Source organism: Thalassophryne amazonica, chromosome 1 (genome assembly GCF_902500255.1).
Source record: "Thalassophryne amazonica chromosome 1, fThaAma1.1, whole genome shotgun sequence".
NCBI lineage: Eukaryota > Metazoa > Chordata > Actinopteri > Batrachoidiformes > Batrachoididae > Thalassophryne > Thalassophryne amazonica.
Genome location: NC_047103.1, coordinates 46,997,396 through 47,013,717, shown reverse-complemented (window position 1 = coordinate 47,013,717; position 16,322 = coordinate 46,997,396). Strand labels below are relative to the sequence as shown.

At 39.3% G+C, this 16,322-nt stretch overlaps 1 protein-coding gene across 1 annotated transcript; it reads left to right on the top strand.

Annotated features, from left to right (window-relative positions):
- Positions 1-5,643: 5,643 nt before the first annotated feature.
- Positions 5,644-15,665, top strand: LOC117509457 (60S ribosomal protein L21-like). Its single transcript, XM_034169162.1, is given in 7 exon segments — positions 5,644-5,718; positions 8,771-8,849; positions 8,982-9,043; positions 10,933-11,045; positions 12,559-12,650; positions 12,653-12,708; positions 15,543-15,665. Coding segments are annotated over 6 exon segments (480 nt in total). The 5' UTR covers positions 5,644-5,718; positions 8,771-8,782; the 3' UTR covers positions 15,633-15,665.
- The last annotated feature ends 657 nt before the right edge of the window (positions 15,666-16,322 follow it).

Below are 16,322 nucleotides of genomic sequence, written 5' to 3'. Positions count from 1 at the left end.
AGTTATTGTTCTTGGCCCCACAAATCTTAGAAACATGGTGTCTAACCAGATCCTTACTCTGGATGGCATTACCCTGACCTCTAGTAATACTGTGAGAAATCTTGGAGTCATTTTTGATCAGGATATGTCATTCAAAGCGCATATTAAACAAATATGTAGGACTGCTTTTTTGCATTTACGCAATATCTCTAAAATCAGAAAGGTCTTGTCTCAGAGTGATGCTGAAAAACTAATTCATGCATTTATTTCCTCTAGGCTGGACTATTGTAATTCATTATTATCAGGTTGTCCTAAAAGTTCCCTAAAAAGCCTTCAGTTAATTCAAAATGCTGCAGCTAGAGTGCTGACGGGGACTAGAAGGAGAGAGCATATCTCACCCATATTGGCCTCTCTTCATTGGCTTCCTGTTAATTCTAGAATAGAATTTAAAATTCTTCTTCTTACTTATAAGGTTTTGAATAATCAGGTCCCATCTTATCTTAGGGACCTCGTAGTACCATATCACCCCAATAGAGCGCTTCGCTCTCAGACTGCAGGCTTACTTGTAGTTCCTAGGGTTTGTAAGAGTAGAATGGGAGGCAGAGCCTTCAGCTTTCAGGCTCCTCTCCTGTGGAACCAGCTCCCAATTCAGATCAGGGAGACAGACACCCTCTCTACTTTTAAGATTAGGCTTAAAACTTTCCTTTTTGCTAAAGCTTATAGTTAGGGCTGGATCAGGTGACCCTGAACCATCCCTTAGTTATGCTGCTATAGACGTAGACTGCTGGGGGGTTCCCATGATGCACTGTTTCTTTCTCTTTTTGCTCTGTATGCACCACTCTGCATTTAATCATTAGTGATCGATCTCTGCTCCCCTCCACAGCATGTCTTTTTCCTGGTTCTCTCCCTCAGCCCCAACCAGTCCCAGCAGAAGACTGCCCCTCCCTGAGCCTGGTTCTGCTGGAGGTTTCTTCCTGTTAAAAGGGAGTTTTTCCTTCCCACTGTAGCCAAGTGCTTGCTCACAGGGGGTCGTTTTGACCGTTGGGGTTTTACATCATTATTGTATGGCCTTGCCTTACAATATAAAGCGCCTTGGGGCAACTGTTTGTTGTGATTTGGCGCTATATAAAAAAAAAATTGATTGAAATTGATTGATTGATTGATTAGGCTTAAAACTTTCCATTTCGCTAAGGCTTATAGTTAGGGCTGGATCGGGTGACCCTGGACCATCCCTTGGTTATGTTGCTTTAGACGTAGACTGTGGGGGGGTTCCCATGATGCACTGTTTCTTTCTCTTTTTGCTCCGTATGCATCACTCTGCATTTAATCATTAGTGATCGATCTCTTTTTCCTGGTTCTTTCCCTCAGCCCCAACCAGTCTCAGCAGAAGACTGCCCCTCCCTGAGCCTGGTTCTGCTGGAGGTTTCTTCCTGTTAAAAGGGAGTTTTTCCTTCCCACTGTGGCCAAGTGCTTGCTCATAGGGGGTCGTTTTGACCGTTGGGGTTTTTCATAATTTTTCATAATTATTGTATGGCCTTGCCTTGCAATGTGGAGCGCCTTGGGGCAACTGTTTGTTGTGATTTGGCGCTATATAAGAAAAAAGTTGATTGATTGATTGATTGATTGATGCTATTGAAAATATAAACAATAAAAAATTCTCCAAAATTTTTGAAAATTACTTTTTCAAAGCGAGTTCTGTTGTATAATCAGCAGGACACCACTGTTGTGTGCAGTTAATTTTGTGTCACTACACCTAATGACTTTGATGCTATTGAAAATATAAAAAATGAATAATCCCCCCAAATTTTTTTTAAATGACTTTTTCCCCAAATTGAGTGTTGTAGTATATTCAGTAGGACATCACTGTTGTCTGCAGTTAATTTTGTGTCACTACACCTAATGACTTTGATGCTATTGAAAATTTAAACAATAAAAAATTCTCCAAAATTTTTTAAAATTACTTTTTTCCAAACTGAGCCTTGTAGTATAATCTGCAGGACACCCCTGTTGTGTGCAGTTAATTTTGTGTCACGACACCTTATGACTTTGATACTATTGAAAATATAAACAATAAACTTGGCAGATGTGGAGCGTGGGAGCTCAGTATCATGCGGCAGATGAGTCTTGGTAGCAACAGGTTGCATCAGAGACAAGCTGCGGCTCTTTCAGGCTGGAGTGTGGAAACACCGAGAGAAAAAACTATATCACCATGAACAAAATGACCAGTCTTACTATGGAAGGTTTGCAGAGTTTCTGGCAAAGATGGAATGAGGAGCCGGGGGTTCATAAGCTGATGCTGATTAGATGGGAATCAGGTGTGTCGATCAGCCTGCGGCGTGCCGCCTGTGCAGGAGAGAGGAGCAGCATCAGGACAGAACAGGAAGCCCACAACAACAACAAAGCTAAGAATTTTGAAGCACATAATGCACCCCAACCACTCACTTATGGTGTCATGTAGTCCAGGCATTCTATGGTAAAAATTGGCTTGAGGTAGAACACATTGCAAATGTTTTCATTCCTGTTTTATTTTGTTCCTAAACATGTGAAAATAACATACTAAAAATATAGATCAATATATTTGGTGGAAGAGGTCCAAATTTGCAGTCAAGTACAACCATCTCAATGACGGAGACCTTGGATTTTACAATCACTATAGCAAGGTAGGGAAAATGTATCTTTTGATCTATGTAAGATATAAAAGCAAGTAACTCCCCATTTTTCCTTACTACTGTTGCTCTGAGGGTTGGTAAGGTTAGACCTTACTTGTGTGAAGTGCCTTGAGGCAACCTTGTTGTGATTTGGCGCTATATAAATGAAAAATTAAATAAAATTTGTGGGTTTTTCTTTGCATCCCAAACAATTTTCCTGGCAGCTGTTGCTGAGATTTTTGTTGGTGTACCTGACTGTGCTTTGGTTCCAACAGAATCCCGCATTTTCCACTTCTTAATTAGAGTTTGAAAAGTGCTGATTGATGATCAGTCCCTTGAATATCTTTTTATATCCCTTTCCTGTTTTATAGAGCTCAATTACCTTTTCTTTGACAAGTTATTTGCTTTCCCTATGACTCAGAAACCAGAAACATCAGTGGAGCACTGGATGAAAGATGCAAGGGTCTGTCAAGAGTCCAGAAACTCACTGACCTTTTATACACACACACTGATTACAAGCAAACAGATCACAGGTGAGGATGGCTATCTTTAGTAGCCATTCAAATCTGTTTGTGACAACCTGTGTGCATGATATCAGGTCAAAATTACCAGGGTATGTAAACTTTTGATCAGAGTCATTTGGTTAGTTTCTGTTGTCATTATGATTTACAGAGTAAACACAGTTGTTTGACAATAAATGCCTAGTGGAAAAAAGTTTTTGTGTTATCATTCATATTCTCTGCAAAATTGAATTGAATGAAACTGAATGAATGATAAAGTAGAGATGTAACAAAAGGCAGAATTAGGGTGTATTTTGTGAAGAAAACAAAATAATTCCACAATTTACACTCTGCAGGAGCACATTTAAAGCCGCTTCAGTCAGTGTTAATATTGCTAATTATGTCATGTGTTAAGCAAAATGGAGTTGCATCAAGAAGGACATCACACGTCGAACTTGCGGCAAATCAGATGCAGATCTGCACTTGATCTGCAGCTGTGGTGACCCTGAGCAAAATTGGAGGAATTCAAAGGAAATTTGTGTGTGTGTGTTTTTTAAGTCATCTCTATTGTCGTTAAATGAATTGTATTTGAGTGATTAACTTGATATAATTCCATGGCAGATTTTACTTGCTAGTCAGTTTTACTCAACAGTATTCATATTTATATTTAATTTATTTAACTGTGCAAGTGACACAAGGTCAAATGATGGATTTCAAGGTAGAACTAATGTTAGACTTTTTATCAGTCCAAAAGGTCATATTACCCCACTGGTCACTGGCCTTCATTGGCTAGATCCAATTCAAATCACTCATGCTTATAAGTGTGACTACTACTTTACACTCTCCCAGCTACTTTAACTCTATCATACACAATAATGCAGTCTCAGTCCAGACTCTTCTCAGCCGTAACTCTACCATGACGGATCGAACTACCAGTTGTTATCACAGTAGGGGTGTCAGTTTCTATCTTCAAGAAATTCTTGAAGATCCATCTCTTCTATGAGCATTGGTCATTTTGCAGAAGTGGAGGGAAGGCACTCTCTTTCAGACACCAGCACACCTCTCAATACTGGAAAGAAGTAAACCCAGCTTGCATCACTTTTTACCAAAACTTCTGACCCCTGTACAAGGGTGATTCTTAGACTACGGGCACTTATTATGTCCTTTGATCATATTGCATGAAAAACAGAAAAAGGGGAAATTTCACACTTTTATAGTTATCTTTACAATGAAAGTGTGTTAAGAAATTGTTCTAGTAGTCTATGATGACTTTTTCACCATTTCTCAGCATCATTATATGCAAATATTGCCATTTTGTGCTTGTCCCACACCCAGACTTTTGATCTTCAATGATAAAAATGAATGGTAAAACGTTTTTTCTAATGTTTTAAAATATCTCTGAATAAAATATCAGTAAAATAATCAAAACATAATTGGGGTATTCAATGTCATACAACTGTTGTGATTTTTTTAAACAAAATGTAGTTATCCCACACTATTGCCGTAATTTCCACCACAACACTGTAATGTCCCTTTAAACAGTTTGTATGAAAGATTGTTTGGGTAGTTTCTATGGAGATAAACAGTGACATCAGAGCACATGTATATAGCGCCAAATCACAACAAACAGTTGCCCCAAGGTGCTTTATATTGTAAGGCAATGGTGTGGTGGAAATTACATTTACAAGGCCAATAGTGCCCGTAGTTTAAAGAATCACCCACAAACTGACCTTTGTCACCATTTTTGCTGTTTTTTACCCCATAACTCTTCAACATTCAGTCATAGATAGTCCAAACTATACCTTTTTTGGAATCGTTATGATCAGTCAAATAATGTGGTGTAGTTTTCAACATGATTAGAGCATTTTAAAATTTTGACCCTGTGTAATTCTTTATTGACCCTGTAGCTCACTGGAGGTCAGCTCCAGCATGGTTCCATATCTGAAAATAAACATTAGTTAATTTAGAATATGTGTGCGAAATTTGATGCTTTTAATCCAAGATGCTTTTATACAATTGTTTTGCTATGCCGCCCCACTATTCGTTCAGTCGTTCAGCGCAGTTGGACCCAAAATGGCGCCATGATTTAAGTTGACGCTACTCTCTCAATAAAGGCACACTAGTTCTGAGTTGACGCTACTCTCTCAATTAAGGAATTCTAGATGCCTGCATACTGAGAGTGACGACATTTAGTGTTCCAGCGCAGGCGCCAGTCTATCGGAAGACCCTTTTAAATATGAAATTCCTCTTTTGATACCATGAAATCTATGTTTAATACGTACATTCCTTTAAATGAAAAAGAAAATGCATTTGAGTACTTTGCTTATTAGTTGAATGAGAAATACAAACAAAAAAGTTGAATTGGAATTATAAAAGAGGTAAATCAAAATATTATTAATCTGATAAAGTGGGATTATGTTAATGTAATTTATTTTAATGTCTAAAACGGGCTTTGCCGCTACTTTGTCCTTGTTTGTAACATTTTATTCAGGCAACATCGCGGCCTGCCTGGAATTTTTTCCCAGAAGGCGGAGTTAAGGGGTCCTTAATCTCTCTTTTCTGCCGTACCTGCCATCTTGTAAAGTCCGAGGGTAAGACGTGCTCTGTGATAAAATATTGTTTTTTCTATTTACTTTGTCATTATTTGTACATATTAGAAGTTATACGTCGTTCACAGTTCTTACTTTACCAATATGTGAGTTGTTATATCTTGGAAACGCGCTCTGTGCGTTGGTACTGGTCGTTAAATGCTGACAGCTTCTTTTCCATGTGGGCCTCTTACTGACCGGAATTAAATAACAAGATGAAATATTTCTCAGCATTCATCGTGTTATTATTAAGTAATACCAAAACAGTCTGCAATACAATGTCCTCTTATGAATAACCCGGTTATAGCTTGACCTGTTATTTAAAAAATCCTAAAATATTTGTCAATCGTTTGTCCTGTAATCGTTACGGTTAAAAACAATCTGCTGTTATTTCTCAGACAGAACTGTGTGCTAATATAAATAATCCTAAAACAGTTGTCAGTTTTCTTGTTGTGAAATAACTTGAACTGTTTGAAACACTTTGTCTTATAGAATAATTGTAAAATTGTTCAATAGTTTGTATTATTGTTAAACAAAATTGAAATATTTCTCAATGGTTTTCTTGTGCTTATAAAATAAAATCTGGGACTGTTTTGAAACAATTTGTCCTGTGATTATAGCATAATCTGGGACTATTTCTCAGCAGTTTGTGCACATTAGTTTTTAGCACACACAAGTACCTGAGCATGCCAGACTACATTGACATTCGTGAGCTTTTAGTACTGCAACAAAAGGCACCTTGCACTTCTGGTGTGCCAGCGAGGTAAATCTGTCATAAACTGCACGGTGTATTAATGTCTTAATGTGTATTAATTAATTTGCAAAACATTGTGCAACCTATTGAAAACGCAGGCCATCTGAACTTCAAGTTGAGATTATGACAAGATGTAGCATTTATAATTTAACCTTTATTTACCAAGTTAGTCCCATTGAGATTGAGACCCCTTTTACAAGGGAGACCTGAACAATTTTAAAGTTTCAAATTCACCTAACCTGCGTGTCTTTTTTTTAAATGTGGGAGGAAATTGGAGCACCTGGAGGAAACCCACGCAAACACGGGGAGAACATGCAAACTCCACACAGAAAGGCCCCGGGGGGACTAGATCTCATGACCTTCTTGCTGTGAGGCAACAGTGCTAATCACTAAGCCACGGTGCTGCCTGTAATGAACGTAAATTTACAGATACATTATATAACTTATAAGAAGGAATGGAAATGTAACTGTTTTTACCAATCCATTGCAATGTATTATCAATAATTACCTTTGAGACAAGATTCCAAAGGCATTTTCTACTACACAATGCGCATGAGACAACCTGCAGCTGTAGATAATTTCTCTGTGATTCTGGGAGCGATGACAGAATGGCTCCATCAGCAGAGTTCGTCAAGTGGGACAAAGCGGGATGCATTGGCACATTGAATTGCACGGCAGTGGAAGGATCAAATTTGTTCTTGATTTGATGATTGGGACTGGAGCATTGGTTCCAAATATTTCAGTCCTTTGGAATTGTAAGCCTCGGGCGTGATCGTTTCCTCTTATCAATGTTGCCATGTTATTTTCACACTTCTGTGTTGCAAACGTACATTTTATGATGTCATGGCTAGCATTTTGACATCAAACTCTACGTCGAGCAACAAGGAAACCCGCTGCATAGGACATTTTAAAACCCGTGTTGGCCTACATTTTTCCACACAGAAATTTTATTTAGAATTAAGAATTAAAGGCGTGAGCAGAATTGAAAATGGTTTCAGTATTGATAGAATCCTTAATTCTCATCCCTACAGATTAGTCTTTTAGTTAACAGAACAGTAGATGAGCACACTTTGACTTGAAACTTTTACCTTGGACTGCAGGGCTTTTATTTCTTAATGCACCGTGAGATGTTCAGTTGTATAGTATACAGGAAGGGTTTTTCTAAACCCGGAAATAGGGGTGCCACGCCCCCTTACTGAAATGCCAAATATTTATTATTTGTTGCGCTATTCATAGCATACAGCCTTTCCCCTCTGTGATCAATTCTTCAGTAAATAAATAACATTAATGCCAGGAAATAGCAAGTCCAGTCATAATAAACTGCATGTTATTTTCCAGAATACTAAAAACATAGTAAATGACAGTAAGAATGCTTAAACATGTCTGATTTCACACAGCTCCCACCCTCTGTTGTTGTTGTTCCAGTTCTTCAGGACCCTCAGAATGCCCCATTTTCACCTCAAATTTTCTAAAGCGCCGCACCTGCACCCCTCACTCGGTTGCTCCACTCCCTTGCATCTGGTATCGTGTCCCTTGCTAAATCTTCCCAGCAAAAACCCCTGTACAGGCATGAGATTTTTCTGACTTCTCTCTTCCTACAAGATCATTTGAGATCAGTGCAAATCCATTGAGAAATTTTAAGGATGGGGCAGGTTACCGTTGTAGACTCTCGTTACATGTGGTAATTATGGTTTCAACACATACTGTTTTACAAGACATAGCTTGTGCAGTTATTAGATAAACATTTGTGAGATGTATTCATGTTTGCAGCAGAGCGGGGAAGAAACTGTGTACCTGTGTGTGATGTAACATCATCTTGTTCCACTTAAATAAAACAAAAAATAAATGATGAAGGCAATAGAGATGGTCTCCAGTGCTAATGAAATTAAGTTCCCCAAAACTGAAGGCATCAAAAGTGTAATAGTATTCACATTTGACGAGGAAAGCAAAAAGTCATTGCTTTTCACATTTATTATAGTGTTTTCCCTTCATTACAGGCTGCCCACCAGGCTAAGTATTTTGTTTAGTAATACCACTGAAGGCTAACACTGAAAAATAATGTTAAATATCTATTAATCCACAATCCTTCGCAGGTCTGAAGCTGTTCAGTTTATACACAGCTAAATTTCCCTCATGGGTCTGCATTTTTGTCAAAACACCGGTTAAATATTTTCTATAGAAGTAAATCACTTTAAAGTTACTTTCAGATTTTCAACTACTTGATAGCTGTAGAATTATCGTTAATTGACCAGGCATCTTCTCATGTGTATACCCCTAACTAACTTTAATCCCCACCCCCAGTGATCAGGCATCATGACGAACACCAGAGGCAAGAGGAGGGGGACCAGGTACATGTTCAGCAGGCCGTTCCGTAAGCATGGTATGTATTTGAAAAGCTAACTTTATTGCGTGTCTATAGTATAAGTGCACTGCTCATTTCCTTATGTTGTGGAAGGATTTTGTTTATTCTCTAATAAGTTGTTCAAAACACCACTCATTTTTTATTTTGTAGGCCCAGTTCCCTTGTCCACATACATGCGCATCTACAAGAAAGGAGATATTGTTGACATAAAGGTAAGCCAATTAAACTACAATAAACGCTTTAATATAATTTAGTTGGCTTTTTTCTTTATATGGAGCCATTAAAAAAAACGTGTCTTGTAGCCCTCATGGTAAACATAGAGAAGTGTACATTGATGAAAGTTTTGTGGGAATTCCTGCTTGTTTTTTTGGGGGGGGGGGGGGGGGGGATGAACCTGTATTGTGCATGGGAGATGGCGTCCTGTTCAAGGGGAGTCTGAGAGTCTCATGTGCTTCACCACTATGAAATCCAGGGATAAGCAATGCCCGATGGACCTCAGCGCATGAATAGGACTTTGAGTTAAAGCAAAAAGGCTGTACTTCAGTCACCTCTTTGTTTGATTTCAACTCCATTGGAAAAATGACAAAATTTGTCACTGTCCAAATAATTATGTACCTGACTGTATGTGTGTCATTGAGCAACACACAGAATCTCAAAGTTGTTTGTTGTGTCTTTGAGCATTTTATGTGGCAGCTCCCAGTGTCAATGTGCTGTGTTCATTTTCAACAACATTGTAAAGTGCTTTTGATTGTCTGCTCTCAGCTAAAAGGTGCTGAAACCCAATCCATGTAGATTTTAATGCTTTATAAACAGTAAATGTATTTGATCACCAGCTGGATAACAGAACTTGCAGCGAACATGACTTTTTAACCTACATGAAGGCAAACCCTGGCTACCTCTTTTGTAACATTGTAGTTCCCTTGCTTACATGTTCACTGACAGTGTTGTGTTTTTATAGGATGCAGTTAAACACTGTAAGTTCCATAGAGTGGTTAGAAGTAGGTCGAAGAATCAAATGACTGTTTTGTTACTGTTACGGTTGACCACGGTATTTTATTATCTGACTACATCACTTGGTGGGCATTGGTGGTACCGTGCTGAGTGGTTCCAGTCCTGTCTGACAGAATATTTTCTGTGAATATTGATGGCTTCAAATTGCTGGAGTTCCTTTGTCATGTGGTGTTCCACTGGGCTCTATCTTGGGGTCTTTGTTGTTCTCTCTATATTTATTGCCTCTGGGGACTACTTTTAGAAGACATGGGATTTTATTTCACTGCTATGCAGATGACTGTCAGATTTATTTGCCCGTGACTCAGAGGGACGGTCAGTCATTGAAACGGCCCCTGGAAGCATATTTAAACCGGTTATTCTTAATTTTGGTTTTAAAATGGATGGCGATCTTAAATTGGACAGTCAAATTACAGCAGTGGTGAAATCTGGTTCTTATCATTTGAGGCGTTTGGTGACACTGAAACCTTTTCTTTCCATGCAACATTTCAAGTTGGTCATTCATGCTTTTGTATCATCTCGTCTGGATTGCTGCAGTTTGCTTTATGTGGAAGTAAATCAGACACTTCTCTCCTGTCTGCAGTTGGTCCAGAATGGTGCGGCATGGCTTTTGACAGGAGCTCGGAGGTGGGAGCATATGACTCCTGTCCTGGCTGTACTTCACTGGTTGCCGATTCATTTTCAAATTCTTATGTGCTCCATCGTACCTCTCTGGGCTTCTTCAGCCCTATGTACCTAGTCAGTCTCTTAGGTCAGCTGACCTGCAAGTGCCTAGGTTGAAGAGAAAGCCCGGGAGGAGGGGGCCTTTTCGGTTCCAAACTGTGGAACAGCCTGCCTCTGGGTGTTAGGAAGGCACCCTCATTGGTCATTTTTAAAGTTTGTTTAAAAACTTACCTTTTTTCCTTGGCTTTTGACACCAATGAGGCTTAGTTTATATTTTTAATTACATTTTAGTGGTTGTTTTTATTTTATTGTTTTAACTTGTATTATGTTTGTAGTGTATAGCACCTTGTGTCAACGCTGGCTGTTTTAAGGTGCTTTATAAATAAAGTTGGTATGGTATGTTAACATTTTCATGTGTGTTTCTTTACAGGGCACAGGTACTATTCAGAAAGGTATGCCTCACAAGTGCTACCACGGCAAGACAGGACGTGTTTACAACGTAACCCAGCATGCTGTTGGCATCATTGTCAACAAGCAGGTCAAGTAAGTAGAAGCATCATTTTTTGATTTGTATTGCGATGTCTAAAAGTCACAAAACTGCATCTTGAAGCTGGAATGCACTTAATAGCTTATAAAACATTTAGCAAAACTTAATTGTATTTTATTCACATTATAAAATTTAAGGGATTGCAGACCTCTGCCAAAGCTCAAAGCATCACTGAATGTTAAGATATTCACAGTTCTTTAAAATGTCATGAAGCAAGGGTTTTAAAAGATGCTTTATCTTACAATTTAGAGAGTTGGATTTTGACAAATACTATACATGTGTATAATATGCGTTTTGTCATGTTCATTTGCATCCAGGGTTGCAGTTAGTATGTTCATACAACCCCAAATCAGAAAAAATGGGACGTTATGATAAATACAAATTACACGCAATCAGTAGTGATTCTTTAACTTCTGTTTTATTATAGATGTTATGAACCCAATATTTCATGTTTTGTGTGGCCGATTTTATTTAATTTCTTAATATACATCCATTCCTGCATTTAAGGTCTGTACCACATTCCAAAAATTTGTGATTGTAAAGTATTGCAGTATGAGTCAAATACCACTGTGCTTTAAACCAAGACAAACTGACAAAAGTTCTCTCAGAATGCACCAAATTGCACCATTTTTCAAAATTTCCCAGGGGGGCATGCCCTCGGACCCTACTCACTGGGGAGACTTTGGCACATGACTGTCCACTCACAGAAAATGTTCAGGCAAAACATTTTCAGTTGCTTGCTTCCACGGAGACAGCAAAATGTCAGCTCTCTCCGATTTCTGCATGATCAAAGGGTTTTGTGACATTTCTGCAAATACGACACAAGATTCTTTTTCTGTTGTCTTGGTTGTTGGGTTGACTTGATGACGCTTCATCGCGTCTGGTGTTGCATCATACAGACTGCGTGCAAATTTAAAGTCTTACCGAACTTTAATAAATCCATGTAGCACTGTGTGGTTTGCAGTGAACTTATGAGACTGCTGAAATCTGTACATCTGTCTTATAAGGCGAGTGGAGAGGAACTCAAATCCTTTGAACTACGTGATCGCATTCTGTGACAACGAAAAATTCTTTGAAGTCCTCTTGAACTCTTGAAGGAGCTTGCACGGCTACCTTACACAACAGACTTTTAGATTTGCGATCCAATGTAAAATATTCTTTGTCATTGTTCTTGAGAGAGCATTTTAATGTTTGAGGCTTCAGAGTTTCACCTCAGCTCTCTATGTGGCTGCTGAATGTATAGTCTGTGAAGCGTGATGTGACCCCGCACTTCACTTTGCCACTAGGATTGTTTATGTCCTCAGTGGTCATTCATGTGGGGAATAATATTTCATCCTTAATCTCCCCAGACTAACTCCTGTTTGAATTGGGGTTATATTGAGGACACAGCAGGAAAATGGAGATGCTGGCTCTTTGAAATTTCATAGATTTTTGAGGAAAAGCTACTGTGCAAATTGGCTACATGCTTCTGTCTGGGTATAAATAAATTTATATTATTGGCTGCCACAGGGGCAAGATCCTGGCCAAGAGGATTAACGTGCGCATTGAGCATGTGAAGCACTCAAAGAGCAGAGACAGTTTCTTGCAGCGCGTCAAAGAAAAACGAAGAAGAAGCTGGAGGCCAAGGAGAAAGGCACCTGGGTGGAACTGAAGCGTCAGGTATGAACTGACCTTGGATGACTTGTTTTGGTAATGTAGTGATTTTCATTTTTGGTATGGTATCATTTGGTAACCATTTTCACTTTTGGCATGAAAAACTCAGTTGTAATATAAATGTACCAGGTGCTGGTTGTATTATCTAGTAGATGATGTATCAAACTGAAAGTTTGAAGTATATATCCATAAATGTTTCTGATTAGGGGTGGGGGAAATATGTGTTTTGGATAAAATTTAAACCACCAATTTGGTTCAGAAGATGTTTGACCAAAAGACTGGCATGTGATCACGCATGTGCAGCATAGTTCATAAGAATGTCTTTCTTTTTGTGATTCTCAGTGCTGTTAGGACATGAAGAGTGGCCATAGGTTGTGTGCAAATGAGAGCAGAATTTCACCTCTGATAACCTGCACTAGAAACCACGAGGCTGTGTATAGGACAGCAAGCTTTTTGTGCTGCAAAATGTGGAACATGGGTTCCCTTTTGAAAACAAGGGGGTGCAACATGATGGCCTCCATGAGAAGGTCTGCTCCTGTGTAGATAGGAAGGGCTCCTAATAAGCTTATGGAAACACCGAGTTATTGTTGCAGGTAAATTATACAGTGATATACAAATGTCTGTAAATGCTATATTCAGTTTGTGCGCATAAACCCCCTAAAACCTACACATTTTAGTCATGATGCGTGAGTCAGGTTTTTAAACATCTGCACCCACCTGACCCATCATGAGAGCCAGTCTGAACTGCACAATCCACAAACAATAGGTGGTGGTTAATAGGGTCCGATCCGATCAATTATCAGTATCTGCTTCTGATACCGACGTAATTCACGGATTGGAATTTTTTATACAATCTGCGGTGTTTTCTGATATAGGAAAACTCTGAAACGTCTGTGAACCACAGGTGCTGCCTTTGCTGCTCTGTTTGCTGTAGAACAGGGGAGGGAAGGGGGTTTCTGAATGGAGGTACGTCTCTTACTGAGACGCGGAGTGAGTGCTGTATGTGAGATGCCTCTGTTTGGGAGGTCCTTTCCATGGTTAGCAGCCGGCTAACAGGCAAGCACTGAGAAGTTCTGTCATTGACCATCTACCACCTGCCATCCCTGGTTCTCAAGACCAGGCACCTAAGTGGCTCTACTCTACTTTTCTACTCCTATTTTACTCTTCCTTTTTAGATATTTAGATATACCTTATATACTAGTATAGTTCCACCTTAGAATTGGAATGTAAATATAAGATATACCGTACTGATTTTCATGTCCCCTGAGCACCGCAGACGCAAGACAGCAATGTGAAATATTTGTAAAGCCAAAGCCGTTGAACCAAGAGGTGGACCATACATTGTGACCCAAATCAAACATTTGAGAAAGCGCCACATAAAATGACGCAAGGATTTTTTAACTGGAGCAGAAACACAAAATCAGCCAGGATGAGACAGTTTAACCAGACTGACTTCAAATATGAGTAAATTAAGTATGTTTATGTATTTATTATTATTTATTTGGTGGTTTCGTGTTGTTTTGTAAATGAAGTAATGCTCTGCAGGGGTGGGCATCGAGGGCCGGGACACTGCAGGTTTTCCATGCAACCATTCACCTCAGCAGGTGGGTTGCTGATGAGCTTCTCCTCTGAACATAAACACCTGGTTGTCAATGAAATCACCTGCTGAGACCTGATCATTAATGAAATCACCTGCTGAGGTGACTGGTTGCATGGAAAACCTGCAGTGTCTCAGCCCTTTATGGCACATGATTGCCCACCCCTGCTCTAAAGTGACCGTCCTGAAAACGCTTCATGTATTCAGAGCGGGTGTGCCATCTAGTGTTCAAGAGATGAAACTGACCCAACAATAAATAATATCTAGGTTTGCATTGTAGATATATATCCTTGTGTCAAATTGTAGCTGAACTTTCAGGTCTTCTTTTCAAGAAAATCCTTCTCTATTCCATTTCATCATGAAGCTATAAACTGGGAACACAAAATACTCAAAAAAATTCAACAATAATGATGATAATTTAAAGCAAACAGAGCTCTGGTATCGGAAAAATATTGGTATTGGCAGATACCCATATTCATGTATCGGGATCAGATCGGAAGTGAAAAAATGTGGATCGATGCATCCCTAGTCGTTAACGAGCCAAACCCAGCCGATAGAGGATTAAAAACATGGAATCATACCTCTGAGGTATAGTGTTTTCTTATTGAAGCCTAATTTGGCTGTTCCATAGATGTTGATTCCAGGCTGAAGCTACACTTTTTGCTAAAATTTAAAATACTGATTTTCTGTTTTGTGGTGGGGCACATGGCTCTGTGAGTGGAATAAATATTATACACTTGTATGTTATCGATGCAGCAAAAGTGGGTGATGATGGATGTGCGGGTCGAACATAATTTGTGACACGTAGGTTATGCTACTTATCACAAACATCACACAGTGCACCCCTGATGTGCACATGTTTAAGGGGGAAAGGAAAGAAGATGGAAGTAATCACAATGCAGACTTCAAGCAGCGCAGAGCGCATCCTCTGACACACGTGTGAGGGACAGAGAATGATGCCATTTAGAGGGCCTGTTGTATGTTTATTGCTTAGTAAGAGCTCTGCTTTGTCACTTTTTACCCCACCAGCAACTGCAATATTTTTTGATTAAGTTTATCTGCACCCGCCCAACATTTGGGTTAGGGTTAACCCGCACATTACTACTGTATTGTTAACCCCCGTCATATATTACTGGTGCCAGTTTTCCAAAACACAGGCACATTTATTTTCTTTTGGGTTTGTGTACTTGTACTTTGAGTGCTCATCAGTCACGTAAAGGTCTTTTGTTTCTCGTTTCTGCAGCCTGCTCCTCCTCGTGAGGCTCACTTTGTCAGCACCAAGAAAAATGAGCCACAGCTGCTGGAGCCCATTCCCTACGAGTTCATGGCCTAAAGTGCTTACAGAATAAAAACAAGTATTTGTACACATGGTTGTCTTGTTTGTTCATCCATCTGATGGTATGATCTGCTCTGAAGTGCTGTTGCTCAGTGATGATTGTTATTCTTGGATTGCTCAGAAATGAAATTAACTGCACCCTCTCGTTCACCGGCGATCTGAGAGTGGCTGGCACACGGCATGAGCATCTGTACACCTTAGAGCGTCAACATTTAATCTTGTTTGAGGGCCTGCTGGAGTCATTTGCTGCGTATTTTAGATAAGACAAACGGATAGGACTGTGGTCTGAGTAATTTATTTGATGCAAAAAGCAAGTCTCTGCTGTGCTCCTCTTATACCAGTAGGGGGCAGTGCTTGCCTAGTTACACACACCAATCTAAGCTTTGTGTGCAACTTTGCTGCAGGAAAAAAAGTAATTTTAATAGCCTCATAAGTTGTAGAACCCCAGCTGTAGTTGGGCATTATAGTCATTTGAGTTAAAGATAAGCCTGACTCTTTAGAACAAAAAGTCTGCGTATGTCTGCAGTTGAACTGAAATACATAAATTCTTAATAAGGTCAATGCTTTCTTTTAATTTGTCAGCAATCGAACAGGAGTTATGGTACACAAGACAATTACATTAACAGTGTTAGGACTAGTCTGTCCAAGAGTATAGTAAGGTCAACTAAACCGGTTTATGGATTTCAG